Consider the following 20,099-nt stretch of genomic DNA (forward strand, 5'->3'; position numbering starts at 1 on the left):
ACACCTCTCTCTCCCTATTCCTCGCTTCGCTATCACGTGGCACGGGCAACAACCCAGAGGTAACAACTCTGTTTGTTCTCGCTCTGAGCTTCCACCCTAGCTCCCTGAATTTCTGCCTTAAATCCCCATCTCTCTTCCTACCTATGTCGTTGGTGCCTATGTGGACCACGACTTGGGGCTGCTCCCCCTTCCCCTTAAGGATCCCAAAAACACTATCCGAGACATCACGAACCCTGGCACCTGGGAGGCAACACACCAACCGTGAGTCTCTCTCATTCCCACAGAACCTCCTATCTGTTCCCCTAACTATGGAGTCCCCAATGACTAATGCTCTGCTCCTCTTCCCCCTTCCCTTCTGAGCAACAGGGACAGACTCTGTGCCAGAGACCTGTACCCCATTGCTTACCCCTGGTAAGTCGTCCCCCCCAACAGTATCCAAAACGGTCTTCCTGTTGTTGAGGGAAACGGTCACAGGGGATCCCTGCACTGCCTGCTGGTTCCCTCTCCTTCGCCTGACGGTAACCCATCTACCTATTTCTTTTACCTGAGGTGTGACTACCTCCCTATAACTCCTCTCAATAACCCCTTCCGCCTCCCGAATGATCCGAAGTTCATCCAGCTCCAGCACCAGTTCTCTAACGCCGTTCTCGAGGAGCTGGAGTTGGGTGCACTTCCCGCAGATGCAGTCAGCAGGGACACTCTTGGCGACCCTTACCTCCCACATTCTGCAGGAGGAACATTCAACTGCCTTAACCTCCATTCCCACTATTCTAAATTCCCAACAAATCTACTGAAAACCAAAAAAAAAGTCAAAACATGTTAGCCGACGGACAGAACCTTTTTTTGGTTAGAGGAGGAGGATGGGTGGGAGACACTACCCGAGTAGTGTTTCGGGTAAAGCAACTGCCCAAATATGTAACCTCACTGACCCAGCAGTCCCGCTTGCGCTCCGCCTATACACGAGAAATGGCTTCCGATTTCTTGGCGCGCTTTTCAAATCTCTGCTCCCGCTGTTCTCTCTCTCTACACCAGATGGACTGCAGCAGTTCAAGAAGGCATCTCACCTACACCAGATGGACTGCAGCGGTTCAAGAAGGCATCTCACCACCACCTTCTCAAGGGAAATTAGGAATGGGCAATAAATGCTGGCTTTACTAGCGGCATCCATATCCCATGAATGAATAGAAAAAAATCTTTCGTCGTACTAGGCGCATTCTGTTGAATTTGTGCTTAATCCCCTGGATTGTCTCAATAACCTTTTTATCATGTAGAGGCCAAACCTGCACACACGATTCAATGATCTTACTCAGGTCTTGTATACATTCACTATTACATCTCCACTTTTATATTCTATTCCCTCAGCCATAAAATCCAGTATTTTTGGATAGTGGGAATATTGATTTAACTATTTTAAATCATTTTTATTCTTAAGTAACTACAGGAAGAAAAAGTAGGAGCTAGTCTCACTGAAGCAAAATGGAGTTCTGATGAAGGTGACACTAACCCTAACTAGTCCTTTCTCTTAGATTGCTCCCTCCCCTTTCCAGCCAATGAATGAGTAAATAAAATCTCCTGAAATAATAATCCCAGTCATCGCTGATATGTCGACAGAATTCGTGCCCCATTTCCTGGTCACAATTATAGGATCTTTAGAACAACCTCCATTACAGTAACAATCCCTTTTTATAGAGTCATTACAGCACAGAAGGAGGTCATTTGGCCCATTGAGTCGATGCCAGCTCTATAGAGCAATTGAGTCAGTCCATTGCCCTCCTCCATCACTGTAACCCTGCAATTTTATGTCTCCCTCAAGTGCCCATACAATTTCCTTTTGAAAGCGTTGATCATCTCCATTTCTACCACCCTCTTAGGCAACAAGTTCCAGGTCATTACCACTCGCTACATAAAAAAAAGTTCTTCCTCACATCCCCTGCATCGCTTACCCAAAACCTTAAATCTGTATCCGTTAGTCCTTCTACGGTCACCTAATGGGGGCAACGTTTCTTTATCTACCTTATCAAAACCTGTCATAATTTTGTACACCTCTATCAGATCTCCCCTCAATCTCCTTTGCTGCAAGGAGAAAACCTCAGCTTCTCCAAACTAACCTTGTAACTAAAACTCCTCATTGGAATCATTCTGGTAAATCTCCTCTGTACCCTCTCAAGGACCCTCGCATCCTTCCAAAAGTATGGTGACCAGAACTGGATGCTATATTCCAGTTGTGGTCTAACTAGAGCTTTATAAAGGTTCAGCGTAACTTCCCTGCTCTTGTACTCAATACCTCAATTTATGAAGTCCAAGATCCCATATGCTTTGCTAAGTATTCTCTCAATATGTCCTGCCACCTTCAAAGATCGATGCACATGAACCCTCTGTTCCTGCACACTCTTTAAAACTGTGCCATTAAATCTATATGGCCTCTCCCTATCCCAAAATGTATCACCTCTCACTCTTCTATATTAAATTCCACCTGTCATTTGTCTGCCCATTCTGCTAGCCTATGTCTGCAATTGATTGGTATCATCCTCACTATCTATCACACCATCAAGTTTGGTATCATTGGCAAGTTTTGAAATTTTACTCTGTATTGCAATATTCAAGTCATTTATATCTCTCAAAAAAAGCAATGATCTTAGCACTGACCGTTGGGGAACATCACTGTCTACCATTCTCCAGTCTGAAAGACAACCATTTACCACGACTCGCTGTTTTCTGTGCTTAAGCTAATTTTTTTATCCAATTGGACACTAACCCTCCTATTCCATGAGCCTCAATTTTGGTAACCAGCCTTTTATGTGGTACTTTGTCAAACACTTTCTTAAAATCCGTATAGACAACATCCATTGAATTCCCTTCATCAACATTCTTTGTTACTTCATCAAAAAATTCAATTAGATTATTCAAGCATGATCTGCCTTTTATAAATCTGTGCTGGCTATCCTTAATTAACCGTGATCTCTAATTGACTCGTTATTTGCCACAAGGATCTGGGGCCCCTTTGGACATTAACTGGCTAAGCTTCACCCACTGAACTTACAGTGTACAGAAGAGTAATGCAGTAAGTTAGCAGTCAGCAAGAGTTTGAACTGACATTGTCATGCATATATCTGATGCATAAATGAGGATGGACTCACTCTCATTCCCTCGAAAGGGCATGTTGATTTGGCACATTTTTCACTAGACCTTGCCAATTTTCAGCTCAGCGACACTGATCCTCTTATATACACAGCACAACATCATGCAAGAAGAAAAGAATCTGATATTTTATCACATGCTCAGGATGTTCCAGGTACTTCACAACCAGTAGATTACTGTTGATGTGCAGGTGCTACTTTGTAAGCAAATGCAGGAGGCAATTTACCCACAGAAGCTGATCTTTCCTCCAGCTGCAGTGAACTGCTTGGAGAATCAGTTGTCCTGTCATTTGCTCCCCTGCTCCAGCAGCAACTGAGTGTTCATTGCTGTCCTGCCACTCAAGCAGCCAGTGAATTTCAGTTTGTTCTTGTGCCTGACAGGCCTTTGGAAGAAGTGTTCATCTCTGTAACTTTATTCTAGAGAGCAGCTCCTGGCATGGCAAAAATGTGGCTCAACAGAATTAAAAGCATACAAAGTAATGATATGGAAACCTATAGTAAAAGGGAGAGTTGCAGGCTGTCATTGAATGAAGGATATTGAATTCCTGTCATCTGAACCCCCTGCCTAGATTCCAGCCTGGAACTCAGTCCTACATATCCACAATTCAGCATCTGGATCTTTCTTGCCCCTGGATTAGATTTCACCCCCAGTGCAGGCATCTTTTCTCTATATTTATGGAACACATGTTACAAATTGATTGAACAATGTATTTTTTAACATAAATGTAAACACTGTGGAAATGCTTATTTTCAGAGACAACCAGAAAGCCTTGGGAAAGATCGAGCACTGTAAATGGCAACAAATCCCCAGTAATATCCAGGTAAGATCCTACAGGTTTAGGTCATTACTTGATGCAGGTAGGCAGTCTGGTGGCATAACCGTGTATTACTTACTAATATATCCTGTCGTCTATGGGAGGATGTGATTGTGTCCTCAGATGAATAAGTACCTGATGTGAGACAGGTTGCTGGGGAGGTACAGGAGAAAGGCGAATGGAGGTAGAGCAATCTCCCAGAAACACCTTGGGTGATAAGTGATTTTAATGGACTTTGGCCTGAGAGTTGCTCCTCATTTTGTAGTAGAATGCTGAAAGCTTGTAGGGAAGGGGCAATAAATTTTTAAAAAATTTGAAGTAGCTTATTCCACTGTAAACTGGATCCAGAAATGTCACGGTAAGGATAATCGTTCTGTTGTACCCAGCTGGCCAAAGTAGTGGCTGTGTGCAAATACAGCTGTACCTGGCTTTTTTGAGAGTATGTGTTATACCATTTACCTTTTGTCTTTGTTTTTTATAATGTCAGCTTGGCTCAGTGGTGGTAACACCATCAAAAGGGTTGTGGGTTCAATCCCTACCACAGGACTGATCACATAATCTCGGCTGACCGTTTGGTGCAGTCCTGGGGGAGTGCAGAAGCATCAACCCAGAATCTGGCCCCTTCATGCAGCATGGCAGGAAGAGGTAGAAAGAGGCACCACATTTAGTTAGAAAATAGAAGAGAATAGGCTTTCACATCACTGTCTGTTGGCCATACATTTATATTATTTTCTTTTTCCTTTTCCTGTGGTGATTGTGGATATTTTCAGGAAAATGCCCTTGCTCTTCAAACTGTATGATTTATCTTTTACATCCATCCGAAAAGGCAGAGAGTTAAAAGGCTATCCTTTCATTTTCTGACTCTTTAAATTTGGATTTCATGACTAGCATCTCTTTCTGCACCCCCAAGATGACAGCACTGACCAGGAATTTGGATTTATACTCTTGTGCCTTCTGCGGAACATGAGCAACAGTGACAAAAGAGGGAATTTGGAAACAAATTTCTGATCTTCAGTTTACCAGCTTTATTTCTTTAGCAGAAAGAAAAGCAAAAGAAAGACTTGCATTCATGCAGCTCAGGATCTCCCAAAGCAAATACAGTACTGTTGAGTGTAGGAGTCACTGTTATAATATAAGAATTATGGCAGCCAATTTGCAAACAGCAAACTTCCACAAACAGCAATGTGCTAATCAAGTAATTTGTTTTTAGTGATGTTGATTACAAGATAAATATTGGCTAGGACACCAGGGAGAACTTCCCTGCTCCTATTCGAAATAGTGCTCTAGGGTCTTTTTACGTCCACCTGAGAGGGCAGACTGGCCCTCCATTTAATGTCTCATCTGAAAAACATGATGCAGTTGAGTCTTGTAGTCTTGTTCAATGCATTTTGAATCTGGTACTGTACCAAGACACCAAGCTTGCAACACCTTGGTTTTGTGTGCCCTAATATTTATTTTGTTTCAGTAATGATGGTTGTTGCAATCCTCAAAATAATTGTTTGTGTTCAGCCCACACTTGTATTATACTATCTACAGCAAATAAACATGAATACTGTTGCAAGTAAAAGGTGTGCAAGGGTTAAGGGTTCATATTCTCCAGATGGAGGAAGTATCTTGTGGCAAAAACTATGTTATCCAGAAATCTGAAAGTCCTGTTTTGTGATGATGTGGAACTTTTAGATCCTACCTCGGAGTCAGCAGGAACACAATTATTCCTATATCACACTGCCAAACTTCCCACAACACCCAGTTCAATACTCATAACAGCAAAATGACATGCATTTTTGGAACATATTAAATAACCATTAGCGAGTTAGGGGCTATATTTATGTTTAAGTCTTGAATAAGTAGTGGTCAGTAACTGCCTCCCAAATGACTTTGCTTTTTGTATCAGTCCCCAGATGTGTAACTGGTAAATAGGCTAAGCTTTAGCATAGGCCAACAATATTGTTCTAGTGGATGTTTATTGGCACCTATATATCATCATGACCTGTAAAAGTTCAGGGATATTCTGTTCTAATAGTGTTGTATTTTGGGCTGGATTTTAGGAATAAAGTATTTTATTTTATGAACATTTGAATCTTAGAATTTACCTTATGTTCCAAAACAACCTTTTGAAAATGCAGAAACTAAATCAGTACTCGATAATTAAAATCTGAAACTGGAGAAATGGCTATGCCCCACTAATACAAGAAGTTGCTGAGCCCCCAGCAGTGGTTGTAACTCTTCACAAGGATAAGCGTGCTCAGTCCTCAATTATTGGTGGTATAATTTTAGGAGAGGCTAACAATTTGGGTTGATGCTGATTCCTTTGCTACATCCACAACAGTGAGAATTTCTTTTCAAGCTTCCTTTTCTTTCTCATAGACGAGATTCTCCGTGGAGAAATCAGCTGATCTCTGACAACAAGTTCTATGACACACTAAACAGGTACCAAATGGCCTGTTGAGTCTGTTTTAAATTTTTTTACATCAGTGTGCATAACCAGAAATTACCAATAGGGGTCAGAACCCCAATGTGCATGGGATTGTGGGATGTGTGTGTTAATCTGCATGCAAAGTGTGGTATTTGTTTGGGAGCGGGTCCCAAGAATTTCCCCTGTCTTTCTGCCCTTTTTTTCTCTTCCCTTTCGTGAACGGTAGTGATTTCCTCCACACCTTAGGATGGGAAGATAGGCAAGTGCAAGTACTTACACAAGTTAAGGTTTCCCACCACAAAGTTTTCTCCCTAAAGTTAAGTTTATTGTGACTCGGATACCCCAAGTAGCAGATTAAACTTTCACGACTTCTCTTTCAAACTTCTCGTATTGCTCAATTGGAGGATGAAAAAGTGCAGCCTACATAAATCAGAAGTTGCAGAAAGCATTGTCAAGACTGTTGGGTTAACCTATGACAAGAGCCCCTTGAGCTGCACAAAAGAGATAATTTTGGACAGTTCACCCTCTCATCAGAAACTTTCAGATTCAATTCAGCTTTTTCAACACTTAATTCCCAAAACATGTGAAGTAAGATTCACTTGGGTATTGAGTGTCAGTAGCAACCGTTGCAGATACATGTGCCCTGTACGGTGAGTATGTAGCTCTTTCCAATCTGAAATCCACGACATGAATTAATGTTTTTCTTGGACCTCTGCTTGTGTGTCATAATTTTCAAAATTTGTGTGGAGTCATTGGCATAGAATTAATCATTTCTGTACCAATTGGCTTAATCCTGTTCAGTTCAGAGTGTCCAAAAACAGCAGCAATACTTTGTGCAATTAAGCAGGTCAGTTAGCCCTTTTTCAAACCTGTTTATGCTATGAATCAATGTTGTTTCTTGTGTGGAACTAATTTATGTTTGTCATGCTACCTTGTAACCTACCGTGCTTATTCAGTGTTGTGGAATCCAGCAGCAAAACAACTGCATTGTATTGATCTGCCTATAAAATTGCAATATAATGAAGCTTGGGCTCTAAAGTCTTTAGATTGTAGGAAGAAGGGAAGAATTTCCCAGTTTTGAAGTACTGAAAAAGAATGAGAATTAGAGTAGTTGACTGTGCAGTGAGCTTTTATTTGAACACAAGGCAATACGTAGAGGAGGAAGAGTGCAAAGTAAGAAGAAATGAAAGCTTGGAGAAGCAGTGCCTTATAATAAAATATAAGCAGATGACATTGTGTCTGACAGAGAATTTGGAGACCAGACTTAAAAAAGGATCATCACCTTGGTGATGTTGGTTAGGTCGCACTTGGAGTTCTGTGTGCAGTTCTGGTCACCGCACTACAGGAAAGATGCGATTAAGCTAGAGAGGGTGCAGAAAAGATTCACAAGGATGTTGCCTGGTTTGGAGGGCTTGAGTTATAAAGAGAGATTGGATAGGCTGGGTCTGTTTTCCCTGGAGCAAAGGAGGCTGAGAGGGGACATGATAGAGGTATATAAAATTATGAGAGGCATAGATAGAGTAGATAGCCAGAGTCTGTTTCCCATGGTATCGGTGACTAAAACTAGAGGGCATAGATTTAAGGTGAGAGGGAGGAGGTTTAAAGGGGATCAAAGGGGTAAATTTTTCACACAAAGAATAGTGGATATCTGGAATGATCTGCCTGAGGAGGTGGTGGAGGCAGGAACAGTAGCGACATTTAAGAGGCATCTGGACAGGTACTTGAATGAGCAAGGCATAGAGGGATATGGAATTAATGCAGGCAGGTGGGATTAGTATCGATAGGCATTATTGTCGGCATGGACGCGGTGGGCCGAAGGGTTTGTTGCTATGCTGTACGACTCTATGACTCATTAAATTAAGGAAGTGGGAGTTGTTGATTAGACATGTATATTGGCCCGTTAAAGACAGATCCAGATGAGACTATAATGGATAAAAAGGAAATAGAAGTATCCTGTATCTGTTTTGATAATGGAGGAAGAAGACAAAATACCAGTGGTACAAGGGAACCTAAAAATAGAGGAGAACTTAGTGAATTTGATATAAGTAACAAAATGGTATTTCGGGGAAAGTGATGGGATTTAGGTTAGATAAATCTCTTCAATCGGATTTAGGTGATGAAATTGAAGATGCATGCGTCCTAATTTTCCAGAGCACTTTAGGTTCAGGAATTGTGCCTATGTTTTTTTTAATTCTTTCATGGGATGTGGGCGTCGCTGGCTAGGCCAGCATTTATTGCCCATCCCTAATTGCCCTTGAGAAGGTGGTGGTGAGCTGCCTTCCTGACCCACTGCAGTCCATGTGGGGTAGGTACATCCACAGTGGTGTTAGGAAGGGAGTTCCAAGATTTTGACCCAGCGACAGTGAAGGAACAGCGATATAGTTCCAAGTCAGGATGGTATGTGACTTGGAGCGGAATTTGCAGGTAGTGGTGTTCCCATGTATTTGCTGCCCTTGTCCTTCGAGGTGGTAGAGGTCACGGGTTTGGAAGGTGCTTTCTAAGGAGCCTTGGTGCGTTGCTGCAGTGCATCTTGTAGATGGTACACACTGCTGCCACTGTGCGTTGGTGGTGGAGGGAGTGAATTTTGTGGATGGGGTACCAATCAAGCGGGCTGCTTTGTCCTGGATGGTGTCGAGCTTCTTGAGTGTTGTTGGAGCTGCACCCATCCAGGCAAGTGGAGAGTATTCCATCACACTCCTGACTTGTGCCTTGTAGATGGTGGACAGGCTTTGGGGAGTCAGGAGATGAGTTACTCGCCGCAGCATTCCTAGCCTCTGACCTGCTCTTGTAGCCACGGTATTTATATGGTTACTCCAGTTCAGTTTCAGGTCAATGGTGGCCCCTAGGATGTTGTTAGTGGGGATTCAGTGATGGTAATGCCATTGAATGTCAAGGGGAGATGGTTAGATTATCTCGTGTTGGAGATGGTCATTGCCTGGCACTTGTGTGGCGCAAATGTTACTTGCCACTTATCAGCCCAAGCCTGGATATTGTCCAGGTCTTGCTGCATTTCTACACGGACTGCTTCAGTATTTGAGGAGTCACGAATGGTGCTGAACATTGTGCAATCATCAGTGAACAGCCCCACTTCTAACTTTATGATTGAAGGAAAGTCATTGATGAAGCAGCTGAAGATGGTTGGGCCTAGGACACTACCCTGACGAACTCCTGCAGTGATGTCCTGGAGCTCAGATGATTGACCTCCAACAACCACAACCATCTTCCTTTGCGTTAGATATGACTCCCAACAAGTGGAGGGTTTTCCCCCTGATGCCCATTGACTCCAGTTTTGCTCGGGCTCCTTGATGCCATACACGGTCAAATGCTGCCTTGATGTCAAAGGCAGTCACTCTCACCTCACCTCTTGAGTTCAACTCTTTTGTCTCTGTTTGAACCAAGGCTGTCTTGAGGTCAGGAGCTGAGTGGCCCTGGCGGAACCCAAACTGAGGGTCACTGAGCAGGTTATTGCTAAGCAAGTGCTGCTTGATGGCACTGCTGATGACACCTTCCATCACTTTACTGATAATAGAGAGTAGACTGATGAAACAGTAATTGGCCAGGTTGGATTTGTCCTGCTTTTTGTGTACAGGACATGCGTGGGCAATTTTCCACATTGCCGGGTAGATGCCAGTGTTGTAGCTGTCCTGGAACAGCTTGGCTAGGGCGCAGCAAGTTCTGGAACACAGGTCTTCAGTACTATTGCCGGAATATTGTCAGGGCCCATAGCCTTTGCAGGATCCAGTGTCTTTAGTCGGTCTTGATATCACGTGGAGTGAATCGAATTGGCTGAAGTCTGGCATCTGTGATGCTGGGGACTTCAGGAGGAGATCGAGATGGGTCATCAACTCGGCACTTCTGGCTGAAGATTGTTGCAAATGCTTCAACCTTATCTTTCGCACTGATGTGCTGGGCTCCCCCATCATTGAGTATGGGGATATTTGTGGAGCCACCTCCTCCAGTTAATTGTTTAATTGCCCACCACCATTCACGGCTGGATGTGGCGGGACTGCAGAGCTTAGATTTGATCCGTTGGTTATGGGATCGCTTAGCTCTGTCTATTGCATGCTGCTTATGCAGTTTGCCACACACGTAATCCTCTGTTGTAGCTTCACCAGGTTGACACCTCATTTTGAGGTATGCCTGGTGCTGCTCCTGGCATGCCCTCCTGCACTCTTCATTGAACCAGGGTTGGTCTCCTGGCTTGATGGTAATGGTAGAGTAGAGGATATGCCGGGCCATGAGGTTACAGATTGTGTTTGAGTACAATTCTGCTGCTGCTGATGGCCCACAGCGTCTCATGGATGCCTAGTTTTGTATTGCTAGATATGTTCGAAATCTAACCCATTTAGCACGGTGCTAGTGCCACACAACACAATGGACAGTATCCTCAATGTGAAGGCGGGACTTCGTCTCCACAAGGGTTGTGCGGTGGTCACTCCTACCAATACTGTCATGGACAGATGCATCTGCGGCAGGCAGATTGGTGAGGACGAGGTCAAGTATGTTTTTCCCTCTTGTCGGTTCCCTCACCACCTGCCGCAGACCCAGTCTCGCAGTGATGTCCTTTCGGACTTAGCCAGCTTGGTCAGTACTGGTGCTACCGAGCCACTCTTGGTGATGGACATTGAAGTCTCCCATCCAGAGTACATTCTGCGCCCTTGTCACCCTCAGTGCTTCCTCCAAATGGTGTACAACATGGAGGAGTACTGACTCATCAGCTGACGGAGGGCGGTAGGTGGTAATCAGCAGGAGGTTTCCTTGCCCATGTTTGACCTGATGCCATGAGACTTCATGGGGTCCGGAGTCAATGTTGAGGACTCCCAGGGCAACTCCCTCCCTACTGTATACCACTGTGCACCCACCTCTGCTGGGTCTGTCCTGCTAGTGGGACAGGATATACCAGGGGATGGTGATGTCTGGGACATTGTCTGTAAGGTATGATGTTGTCTGTAGGGGCTTGCAGAAGGAATTTGGTAAGGCTTTACATAAGAGTTCCTTAAAAAAAAATTTTAATGTGCACAGAATGAGAGGTAAATTTGTGATATGGGTCACTAATTGGTTGGGAGGTAGGAGACAGAGAAGGGATAAAGGAAACATTCTCTGAAGGATATCACAAATGGTGTTCCCCTGGGATCTGTCCTGGGGCCTCAGATTTTAACCATATATATTAATGACTTGGGTGACGGAATAGAGAGTTGTATATCCAAGTTTGCAGCTGACACTAAGTTAGGAGGTACAATAAGTTGTGTACTTGTGAGTGGGAAGTTAGAAAGAGATGTCGGCAGACTAAGTGGGCAAAATTACTGCAGTAGTTCAATGTTGGGAAGTGAGAGGCCATCCATATTGGATCTGAAAAAGACAATTGGAATATTTTCTTAATGGGAAGAGATGAGTATCTGTGGGGAAACAAAGGGATCTACACACAAACACTATAAACGTGCGGGGGAAGCGAATTAAAAAGGCCTTTATTTCAAGGGTGTTGGATTTCAAAAGTGAGGAAACAATGCTTCTGCTGTACGACACCTTGGTACAGATTCAATATGAAGTATTGCAACAATTTTGGGCAGTGAACCTCAAGAAACATATATTGGAGAGGCTACAGCAAGGATTCACCAGAATAATACCAAAGTTTGAAGGATTAACTTATGAGGATAGGTTGTATAAATGTGGCTTGTATTCCCTTGAGTTTAGAAGATTGAGGATAATTGAATCAGTGCATTTAAAAAGAAGGAATTCGACAGAGTAGATACTCTGGTGCGTGATTTCAGAACAAGAGGGCATAATCTTAAAATTACACCTAGCACTTTTTCTTGGTGCAAATTTGGAATTCTCCTTCAAAAGGCTGTGGATACCGGGGGTCAATTGAAATTTTGAAAATGATATTCATTTGTTCGGTAATGGTATCAAGCAATAATGGAGCAAAGGTGGGTAAATGGAGTTGAGGTATAGATGAACCATGATCTAATTAAATGGCAAAATAGGCTCAAGGAGTTGAATGTCCTAGTCCTGTTCCTATGCCTCCGCATAGGTACTACTATCAGATCAGTCCTCATTTGCCTTTCACCCATTTAAACCTTTGCCTCTTTTATCTATATTTATGAAAGTGGTATCATTGATCTGGTATTTATTATCTTCTATCCCTCTCGGTTTGTCTCCACAACAGTGTATACTTTATCATAATTCGTTGTATGTGAATTTCTTTGGTACATTTGTAGTAGACATAAAGCGTTCCATAAATCCATTCATTCTTTCTCTATAAGATCCCCTGTCAGTAACCTCCTTTCAGAGAATTTTCTCCAATCTTCCGTCAATGTCAGGATCAGCCTTGTGACTCTGTCCCCATGACTGGAATAATTCTTGTGTATGTGTCTGTGACCAAAACTGAACAAAGTATTCAAGATAGAGTCTGACTACAGCTTCAGCATGATATCCTTCAAGTTGCATTTCATTTACTATGCTTTCTGCTTGTGATTGGGCAAGTTAAGTGCTACTGAGCTACCTTTTAAAATGCTTCTACCTGCAGCTCTTCTGGTGGACTTCTGGAACTTTTCCAGATTCCTACAGTCCTAAGAATTGTGAGCCCCTCTGAAAACCTAGACTTGGTGCAGAGGTGGCAGGGAAATGACATCTATTGATGGCATGCAGTAAAGATCAAAGGGTACACTTGGGCTGTTACTTGCTCAGTGCAGTTTTTGTGATAGGTGCACAAAACCTATGGCTGAAGAGATAAAGAGTTTGTGTTTGCAAACAGCCAGTAAAGCATTGGAATATACAAGACCAGACTGGGGCTTGCATCCTACAGAACCATCACTGTCAATATGAGACATAAAAGGAACTGATTTCTACAGTACATACCAGATTCACCCTGGCACAAATGCTGGCATTTCAAGGGGTTTCAAGCTCAATGGTAATATGACTTTAAGAATCCATTGTCCGTGAGATTCTGATAATGGAGTTCACAATTGGAAGTTACTTGTGCTGTTGTTGCCACTTTTTCAAAATAGGCAAAATTCTATATTAAAAAGAAACGTAGACGATTTGTTACATTTACAGTATAACCAGACTGGCTTCTGACGGTTAAGGTAAGTAAATGAAAGGTGCAGTAATGGGGCTCAAAAACTTGAGCACTTTTCACCATAAATCCCTCAAGAGACATTTGCTGGTTGTAATGAGGTCAGAGACAAAGCGTTATGCGTTCCCTCAGCCTTGCTCCAATGTAACTCTCTTCTTTCCTCCATTTCAGAAGCAAATCCACACCAAGTGGCCCACCAAATACCAATGGTGTGCAGACAGAAATCTTGGATTACGACAGATTGAAACAGGTATGTTGAATGGCTTTTCTGGGGTTTTTTCTTTTCCCATATTATTGAGGCAAAGTATAAACTTTGTGCCCATGGCAGAGTTTGCCTTTGTTCTTCCCAGGTGTATTTCTTTGTGTTTCCTACAAGCTACTGTTTGCAGTTTTCTTAATTTAGTGAGGGGTGACTGATGTTATGACCAAGATTGGAGGAATGCACTGTCTTTCTCTAGTTCCACTATTCCACAGGTCACAACATATATTTAAATGTTTTACCCAGTTACCAATACGGACAATTATATAGTTTATATTAGTTTCAGAATAAAAATCCACCAACCAAATAAACAACAAAATTATTGATTTATTATAAAACAAGACTTATTCAATAACGATGCAAAGCTTATTAACACACAGTTTGAAATATGAAAGTATAAATATCTATCCTTCTAAAGTAACAACACACGCGCACAAACGCATACTGGTTCACGAAAAAAATAAAGAAAAATGAAAAAACTGGCTCTGCGGAGATGAACTTTAAAAAAAATACTTTGGACAAGTTATTGTCGATTCTTGAGCAAAAAGGATAAGATATGGAATGTTCCAGATGGCCTTTGGTCTAGCGTCTGGGTACACGTAGACGGCTTTCCCTGGGATCTTTCTGGAGCAGTTCTGTTCAGGAGACGTCGAGGAGTACTCTTGCAGGCTTTTCAGGAGAATTACTGCATCGGTGGAAAAGGATGAGTTAGGTGGTTTCTCTCTTAGCAGGCTGCACCCCAACTGAGCATTCAAACAGTTCAAGCATAAATTAGAAAGCCAAAACTCCTGACAACCAAAACCTAGACATGTGACTTCCCTGTAAACAACTCCATTAGCCAGCAAGGCTCCTTATGTTTATTTAGAACTTTATTGTCTCTTCCAGTAAATGTTTTTTTTAAAACCCAAAGTGTCCTTCCAGTAACCTTTTCAAAAAAACAAATCTAGGCATCTCCTCAGTCTTTCAAATGAACCAATTTTCACAATAAACATAAGTCCTCAAAAAATATTAATAATGGAAGCACCTTCATGACACCTCCACCCTTGGAGGAATGAAATTTGGTAAATGGATTTGTTAAGGGAAGGTTATGTCTTACTAACTTACTAATCGAGTTTTTGGAGGAAATAACAAGGAGGATTGATGAGGATAGTGCAGTGGATGTGGTCTACATGGATTTTAGTAAGGCATTTGACAAGGTCCCGCATGGCAGACTGGTCAGAACAATGAAAGCCCATGGGATGCAGGGAAATCTGGCAGGTTGGATCCAGAATTGGCTCAGTGACAGGAAACAAAGGGTAGTAGTTGACAGATGTTTTTACGAATGGAAAGCGGTTTCCAGTGGTGTTCCACAGGGCTTAGTGTTGGAACCCTTGCTGTTTGTGGTATATATTACTGATTTGGACTTAAATATGGGAGGCATGATTGGGAAATTTGCTGATGACACAAAAACTGGCCGTGTAGTTGATAGTGAAGAGGAAAGCCGTCGAATCCAGAATGATATCAATGGTTTGGTTGAATGGACGGAAAAGTGGTAAATGGAATTCAATCCAGAGAAGTGTGAGGTAATGCATTTGGGGAGGGCAAACAAAGCAAGGGAATACACAAGTAACAGGAGGATATTGAGAGGGGTAGAAGAAGTGAGAGACCTTGGAGTGCATGTCCACAGGTCCCTGAAGGTGGCAGGACAGGGAGATAGAGTGATGAAGAAAGCATATGGAATGCCTTCCTTTATTGGTCGAGGTATAGAATACAAAAGCAGGGATGTAATGCTGGAACTGTATAAAACGCTGGTTAGGCTGCAGCTGGAGTATTGTGAACAGTTCTGGTCACCACATTACAGGAAGGACATAATTGCTCTGGAGAGAGTACAGAGGAGATTTACAGGAATGTTGCCAGGGCTTGAAAGTTGCAGCTGTGAGGAAAGATTGGTTAGGCTAGGGTTGTTTTCCTTAGAACAGAGGAGGCTGAGGGGTGACTTAATAGAGGTGTACAAAATTATGAGGGGCCTAGATAGAGTAGACAGGAAGGACCTGGTTCCACTAATGGAGAGGTCAATTACCAGGAGGCACAGATTTAAGGTGATTGGTAGAAGGATTAGAGGAGACATAAGGAAAAACTTTTTCAACCGAGAGAGTTCCACGACTGACGTCACAATTCAGAAAGTGACGCATTGCAAGGGGAGGCAGCTGATTAGGAAGTAGGAACAGTTGAGTATTTCTACCCTTTTGTACTACTTTCAATAGCTGAAGTAAAGGTGGGGACTTTAGATTGTAGTAGTTAGTGTTTGGAGTGGAATAAGATCCCTAGCGTAACTAATACTCTAAATTAAAGGGAGTAACTAAGGAGCTTAATCTAAGGCTAAGTCATGGCAGGAGAGCTCAGCCCCGTGGCATGCTCCCCCTGCACTATGTGGGAAATCAGGGACACTTCTCGTGTCCCTGGCGACCAGGTGTGCAGGAAGTGTGTCCCACTGCAGCTACTAGCTGACCACAGTGCGCAGCTGCAGCTGCGTATGGACTCACTGTGGAGCATCCGCGATGCTGAGGATGTCGTGGAGAGCACCGCAGGTAATGGCTGTAGGGGCAGAAAAGGGATGTGTGACCACCAGGAGGAGTAGTAGGCACAGGCAGGTAGTGCAGGAGTCCCCTATGGCCATCCCCCTCTCAAACAGATGTATCAGTTTGAATACTGTTGTGGGGGGGGATGGCCTCCTAGGGGAAAGCAGCAAGAGCCAAGTTGGGAGAGCCATACTGTTAGGAGATTCAATTGTAAGGCTGCAAACGAGACTCCAGGATGGTATGTTGCCTCCCTGGTGCTAGGGTCAAGGATGTCTCGGAGCGGCTGCGGGACGTTCTGAAGGGGGAGGGTGCACAGTCAGAGGTCGTGGTACACATTGGTACCAACGACATAGGTAGAAAGAGGGATGAGGTCTTGCAACAAGAATTTAGGGAGCTAGGTAGCAGATTAAAAAGCAGGACCTCAAAGGTTGTAATCTCTGGATTACTCCCGGTGCCACGTGCTAGTGAGAATAGGAATAGGAGGATAGAGCAGATGAATGCGTGGCTGAGGAGGTGGTGCAGGAGGGAGGGCTTTAGTTTCCTAGTTCACTGGGTCTGTTTCTGGCAAAGGTGGGACCTGTACAAGTTGGACGGGTTGCACCTGAACTGGAACGGGACCAACAACCTTGCTGGGCGGTTTGCTAGTGCTGTTGAGGGGGGTTTAAACTGATTTGGCAAGGGGTGGGATACAGAGTGGAGGTACAGTAGGAGGTGAAGCACAGTCAAATATAGAAGCGAAACGGAGTCAGTGTGGAAGGCAGAGAAAATATAGACCTGTTAAGGCACAAGTGAAAAATGCAAGGCTGGATTGCATCTAATTTAATGCAAGGAGTCTTACTAGTAAGGCAGATGAATTGAGGGCGTTGATTAGCACATGGCATTATGATATTATCACAGAGACATGAGGGAGGGGCAGGACTGGCAGCTCAATATTCCAGGGTATAGAATCTTCAGGCGTGACAGAGGAGGGGGGTAAAAGAAGAGATGGCATTGCACTGTTGATCAAGGAGTCAATTACTGCAGTAAGGAGGGATAATACCTTAGAAGGTTCCTCAAATGAGGCCATATGGGTAGAACTTAAAAACTAAAAGGGGGCAATCACTTGGCTGGGAGTGTACTACAGACCTCCAAACAGTCAGGGAGATAGAGGAGCAGATATGTAGGCAAATCTCAGAGAGGTGTAAAAATAATAGGGTAATAAAAGTAGGGGATTTCAACTTCCCCAATATCAACTGGGATAGTCTTAGTGCAAAAGGCTTAAAGGGGGCGGAATTCTTAAAATGCATACAGGAGAGCTTTTTGAGCCAGCACGGAGAAAGTGCTACAAGAGAAGGGGCGGTACTGGACCTAATCTTAGGGAAAGAAGCCAGAATAGTGGTGGAAGAGACAGTGGGGGAGCATTTCAGGATAGTGAGCATAACTCTGGAAGATTTAAGGTAGTTATGGAAAAAGATAAAGATGGACTGGAAATAAAGGCGCAGTGGTTAGCACCGCAACCTCACAGCTCCAGCGACCCGGGTTCAATTCTGGGTACTGCCTGTGCGGAGTTTGCAAGTTCTCCCTGTGACTGCATGGGTTTTCGCCGGGTGCTCCGGTTTCCTCCCACAGCCAAAGACTTGCAGGTTGATAGGTAAATTGGCCATTATAAATTGCCCCTAGTATAGGTAGGTGGTAGGGGAATTGAGGAAAGGCGGGGATGTGGTAGGAATATGGGATTAATGTAGGATTAGTATAAATGGGTGGTTGATGGTCGGTACAGACTTGGTGGGCCGAAGGGCCTGTTTCAGTGCTGTATCTCTAAATAAAAAAATTTTTAAAAATAATAAAAAATAAAGGTACTGAATTGGGGGAAGGCCGATTTTAATCTGGTAAAACAGGATCTGGCCAAAGTGGACTGGGAACAGCTACTTGGAGGACAGTCTACACCAGACCAGTGGGAGTCATTCAAAGAGGAAATAGTGAGAGTTCAGAGCCAACATGTGCCCGTTAAGGTGAAGGGTAGGACCAACAAGTCTAGGGAACCCCGGATGTCAAGGGATATTAGAGGATTGGATCAGGAAAAAAAAGGCTTATGGCAGATTCAGAGTGCTGAAAACAGAGTAGGCACGAGAGGAGTATAGAAAGTGTAGGGGGATACTTAAAAAAAAGTAATTAGGAGAGCGAAGAGGGGACATGAAAAAACACTGGCGGGCAAGATAAAGTTATCGGGAGGCAGTCACACCTCAGGTAAAAGAAGAAGGTAGATGGGTTACCGTCAGGGGAAGGAGAGGGAACCAGCAGGCAGTGCAGGGATCCCCTGTGGCCGTTTCCCTCAACAACAGGTATACCGTTTTGGATACTGTTGGGGGAGACGACTTACCAGGGGTAGGCAATGGGATACAGGTCTCTGGCGCAGAGTCTGTCCCTGTTGCTCAGAAGGGAAGGGGTAAGAGGAGCAGAGCATTAGTCATTGGGGACTCCATAGTTAGGGGAACAGATAGGAGGTTTTGTGGGAACGAGAGAGACTCACGGTTGGTGTGTTGCCTCCCAGGTGCCAGGGTATGTGATGTCTCGGATTGTGTTTTTGGGATCCTCAAGGGGGAGGGGGAGCAGCCCCAAGTCGTGGTACACATAGGCACCAACGACATAGGTAGGAAGACAGATGGGGATTTGAGGCAGAAATTCAGGGAGCTAGGGTGGAAGCTTAGAGCGAGAACAAACAGAGTTGTTATCTCTGGGTTGTTGCCCGTGCCACGTGCTAGCGAAGTGAGGAATAGGGAGAGAGAGGAGTTGAACACGTGGCTGCAGGGATGGTGTAGGAGGGAGGGTTTTGGTTTCCTGGATAATTGGGGCTCTTTCTGGGGTAGGTGGGACCTCTACAAACAGGATGGTCTTCACCTGAACCTGAGGGGTACCAATATCCTGGGGGGGGAGATTTGCTAGTGCTCTTCGGGGGGGTTTAAACTAATTCAGCAGGGGGTTGGGAACCTAAATTGTAGTTCCAGTGTGCAGGATGTTGAGAGTAGTGAGGTCAGGGATAAGGTTATAAGGACACAAGAGGGCACTGGCAAGCAAGAGCTTGGTTTAAAATGTGTCTACTTCAACGCCAGGAGCATCCGGAATAAGGTAGGTGAGCTTGCAGCATGGGTTGGTACCTGGGATCTCGATGTTGTGGCCATTTCAGAGACATGGGTAGAGCAGGGACAGGAATGGATGTTGCGGGTTCCGGGATTTAGATGTTTCACTAAGAACAGAGAAGATGGTAAAAGAGGGGGGGGTGTGGCATTGTTAATCAAGGAAAGTATTACAGCGGCAGAAAGGACGTTTGAGGACTCGTCTACTGAGGTAGTCTGGGCCGAGGTTAGAAACAGGAGAGGAGAGGTCACCCTGTTGGGAGTTTTCTATAGACCTCCAAATAGTTCCAGAGATGTAGAGGAAAGGATAGCAAAGATGATTCTTGACAGGAGCGAGAGTAACAGGGTAGTGGTTATGGGGGACTTTAACTTTCCAAATATTGACTGGAAATACTATAGTTCGAGTACTTTAGATGGGTCAGTTTTTGTCCAGTGTGTGCAGGAGGGTTTTCTGACACAGTATGTAGACAGGCTAACCAGGGGCGATGCCACATTGGATTTGGTACTGGGTAATGAACCCGGCCAGGTGTTAGATTTAGAAGTTGGTGAGCACTTTGGTGATAGTGATCACAATTCGGTTAGGTTTACCTTAGCGATGGGCAGGGACAGGTATATACAGCAGGGCAAGAATTATAGCTGGGGGAAAGGAAATTATGATGCGATTAGGCAAGATTTAGGATGCGTAGGATGGGGAAGGAAACTGCAGGGGATGGGCACAATCGAAATGTG

At 44.0% G+C, this 20,099-nt stretch overlaps 1 protein-coding gene across 2 annotated transcripts in view; it reads left to right on the forward strand.

The window, feature by feature from the left end:
• The window catches only part of enah (ENAH actin regulator), a 618,517-nt gene that overhangs the window by 543,509 nt on the left and 54,909 nt on the right, over positions 1 to 20,099 (forward strand). For both annotated transcript variants that reach the window (XM_068028274.1, XM_068028275.1), the window contains exons 10-12: positions 3,892 to 3,958; positions 6,320 to 6,382; positions 13,612 to 13,690. In XM_068028274.1, the coding sequence (XP_067884375.1) occupies positions 3,892 to 3,958; positions 6,320 to 6,382; positions 13,612 to 13,690 (209 nt within the window). The remainder of the gene's footprint in view (positions 1 to 3,891; positions 3,959 to 6,319; positions 6,383 to 13,611; positions 13,691 to 20,099) is intronic.

The sequence above is a fragment of the Heterodontus francisci genome, chromosome 3, assembly GCF_036365525.1.
Source record: "Heterodontus francisci isolate sHetFra1 chromosome 3, sHetFra1.hap1, whole genome shotgun sequence".
In the NCBI taxonomy this organism is placed as follows: domain Eukaryota; kingdom Metazoa; phylum Chordata; class Chondrichthyes; order Heterodontiformes; family Heterodontidae; genus Heterodontus; species Heterodontus francisci.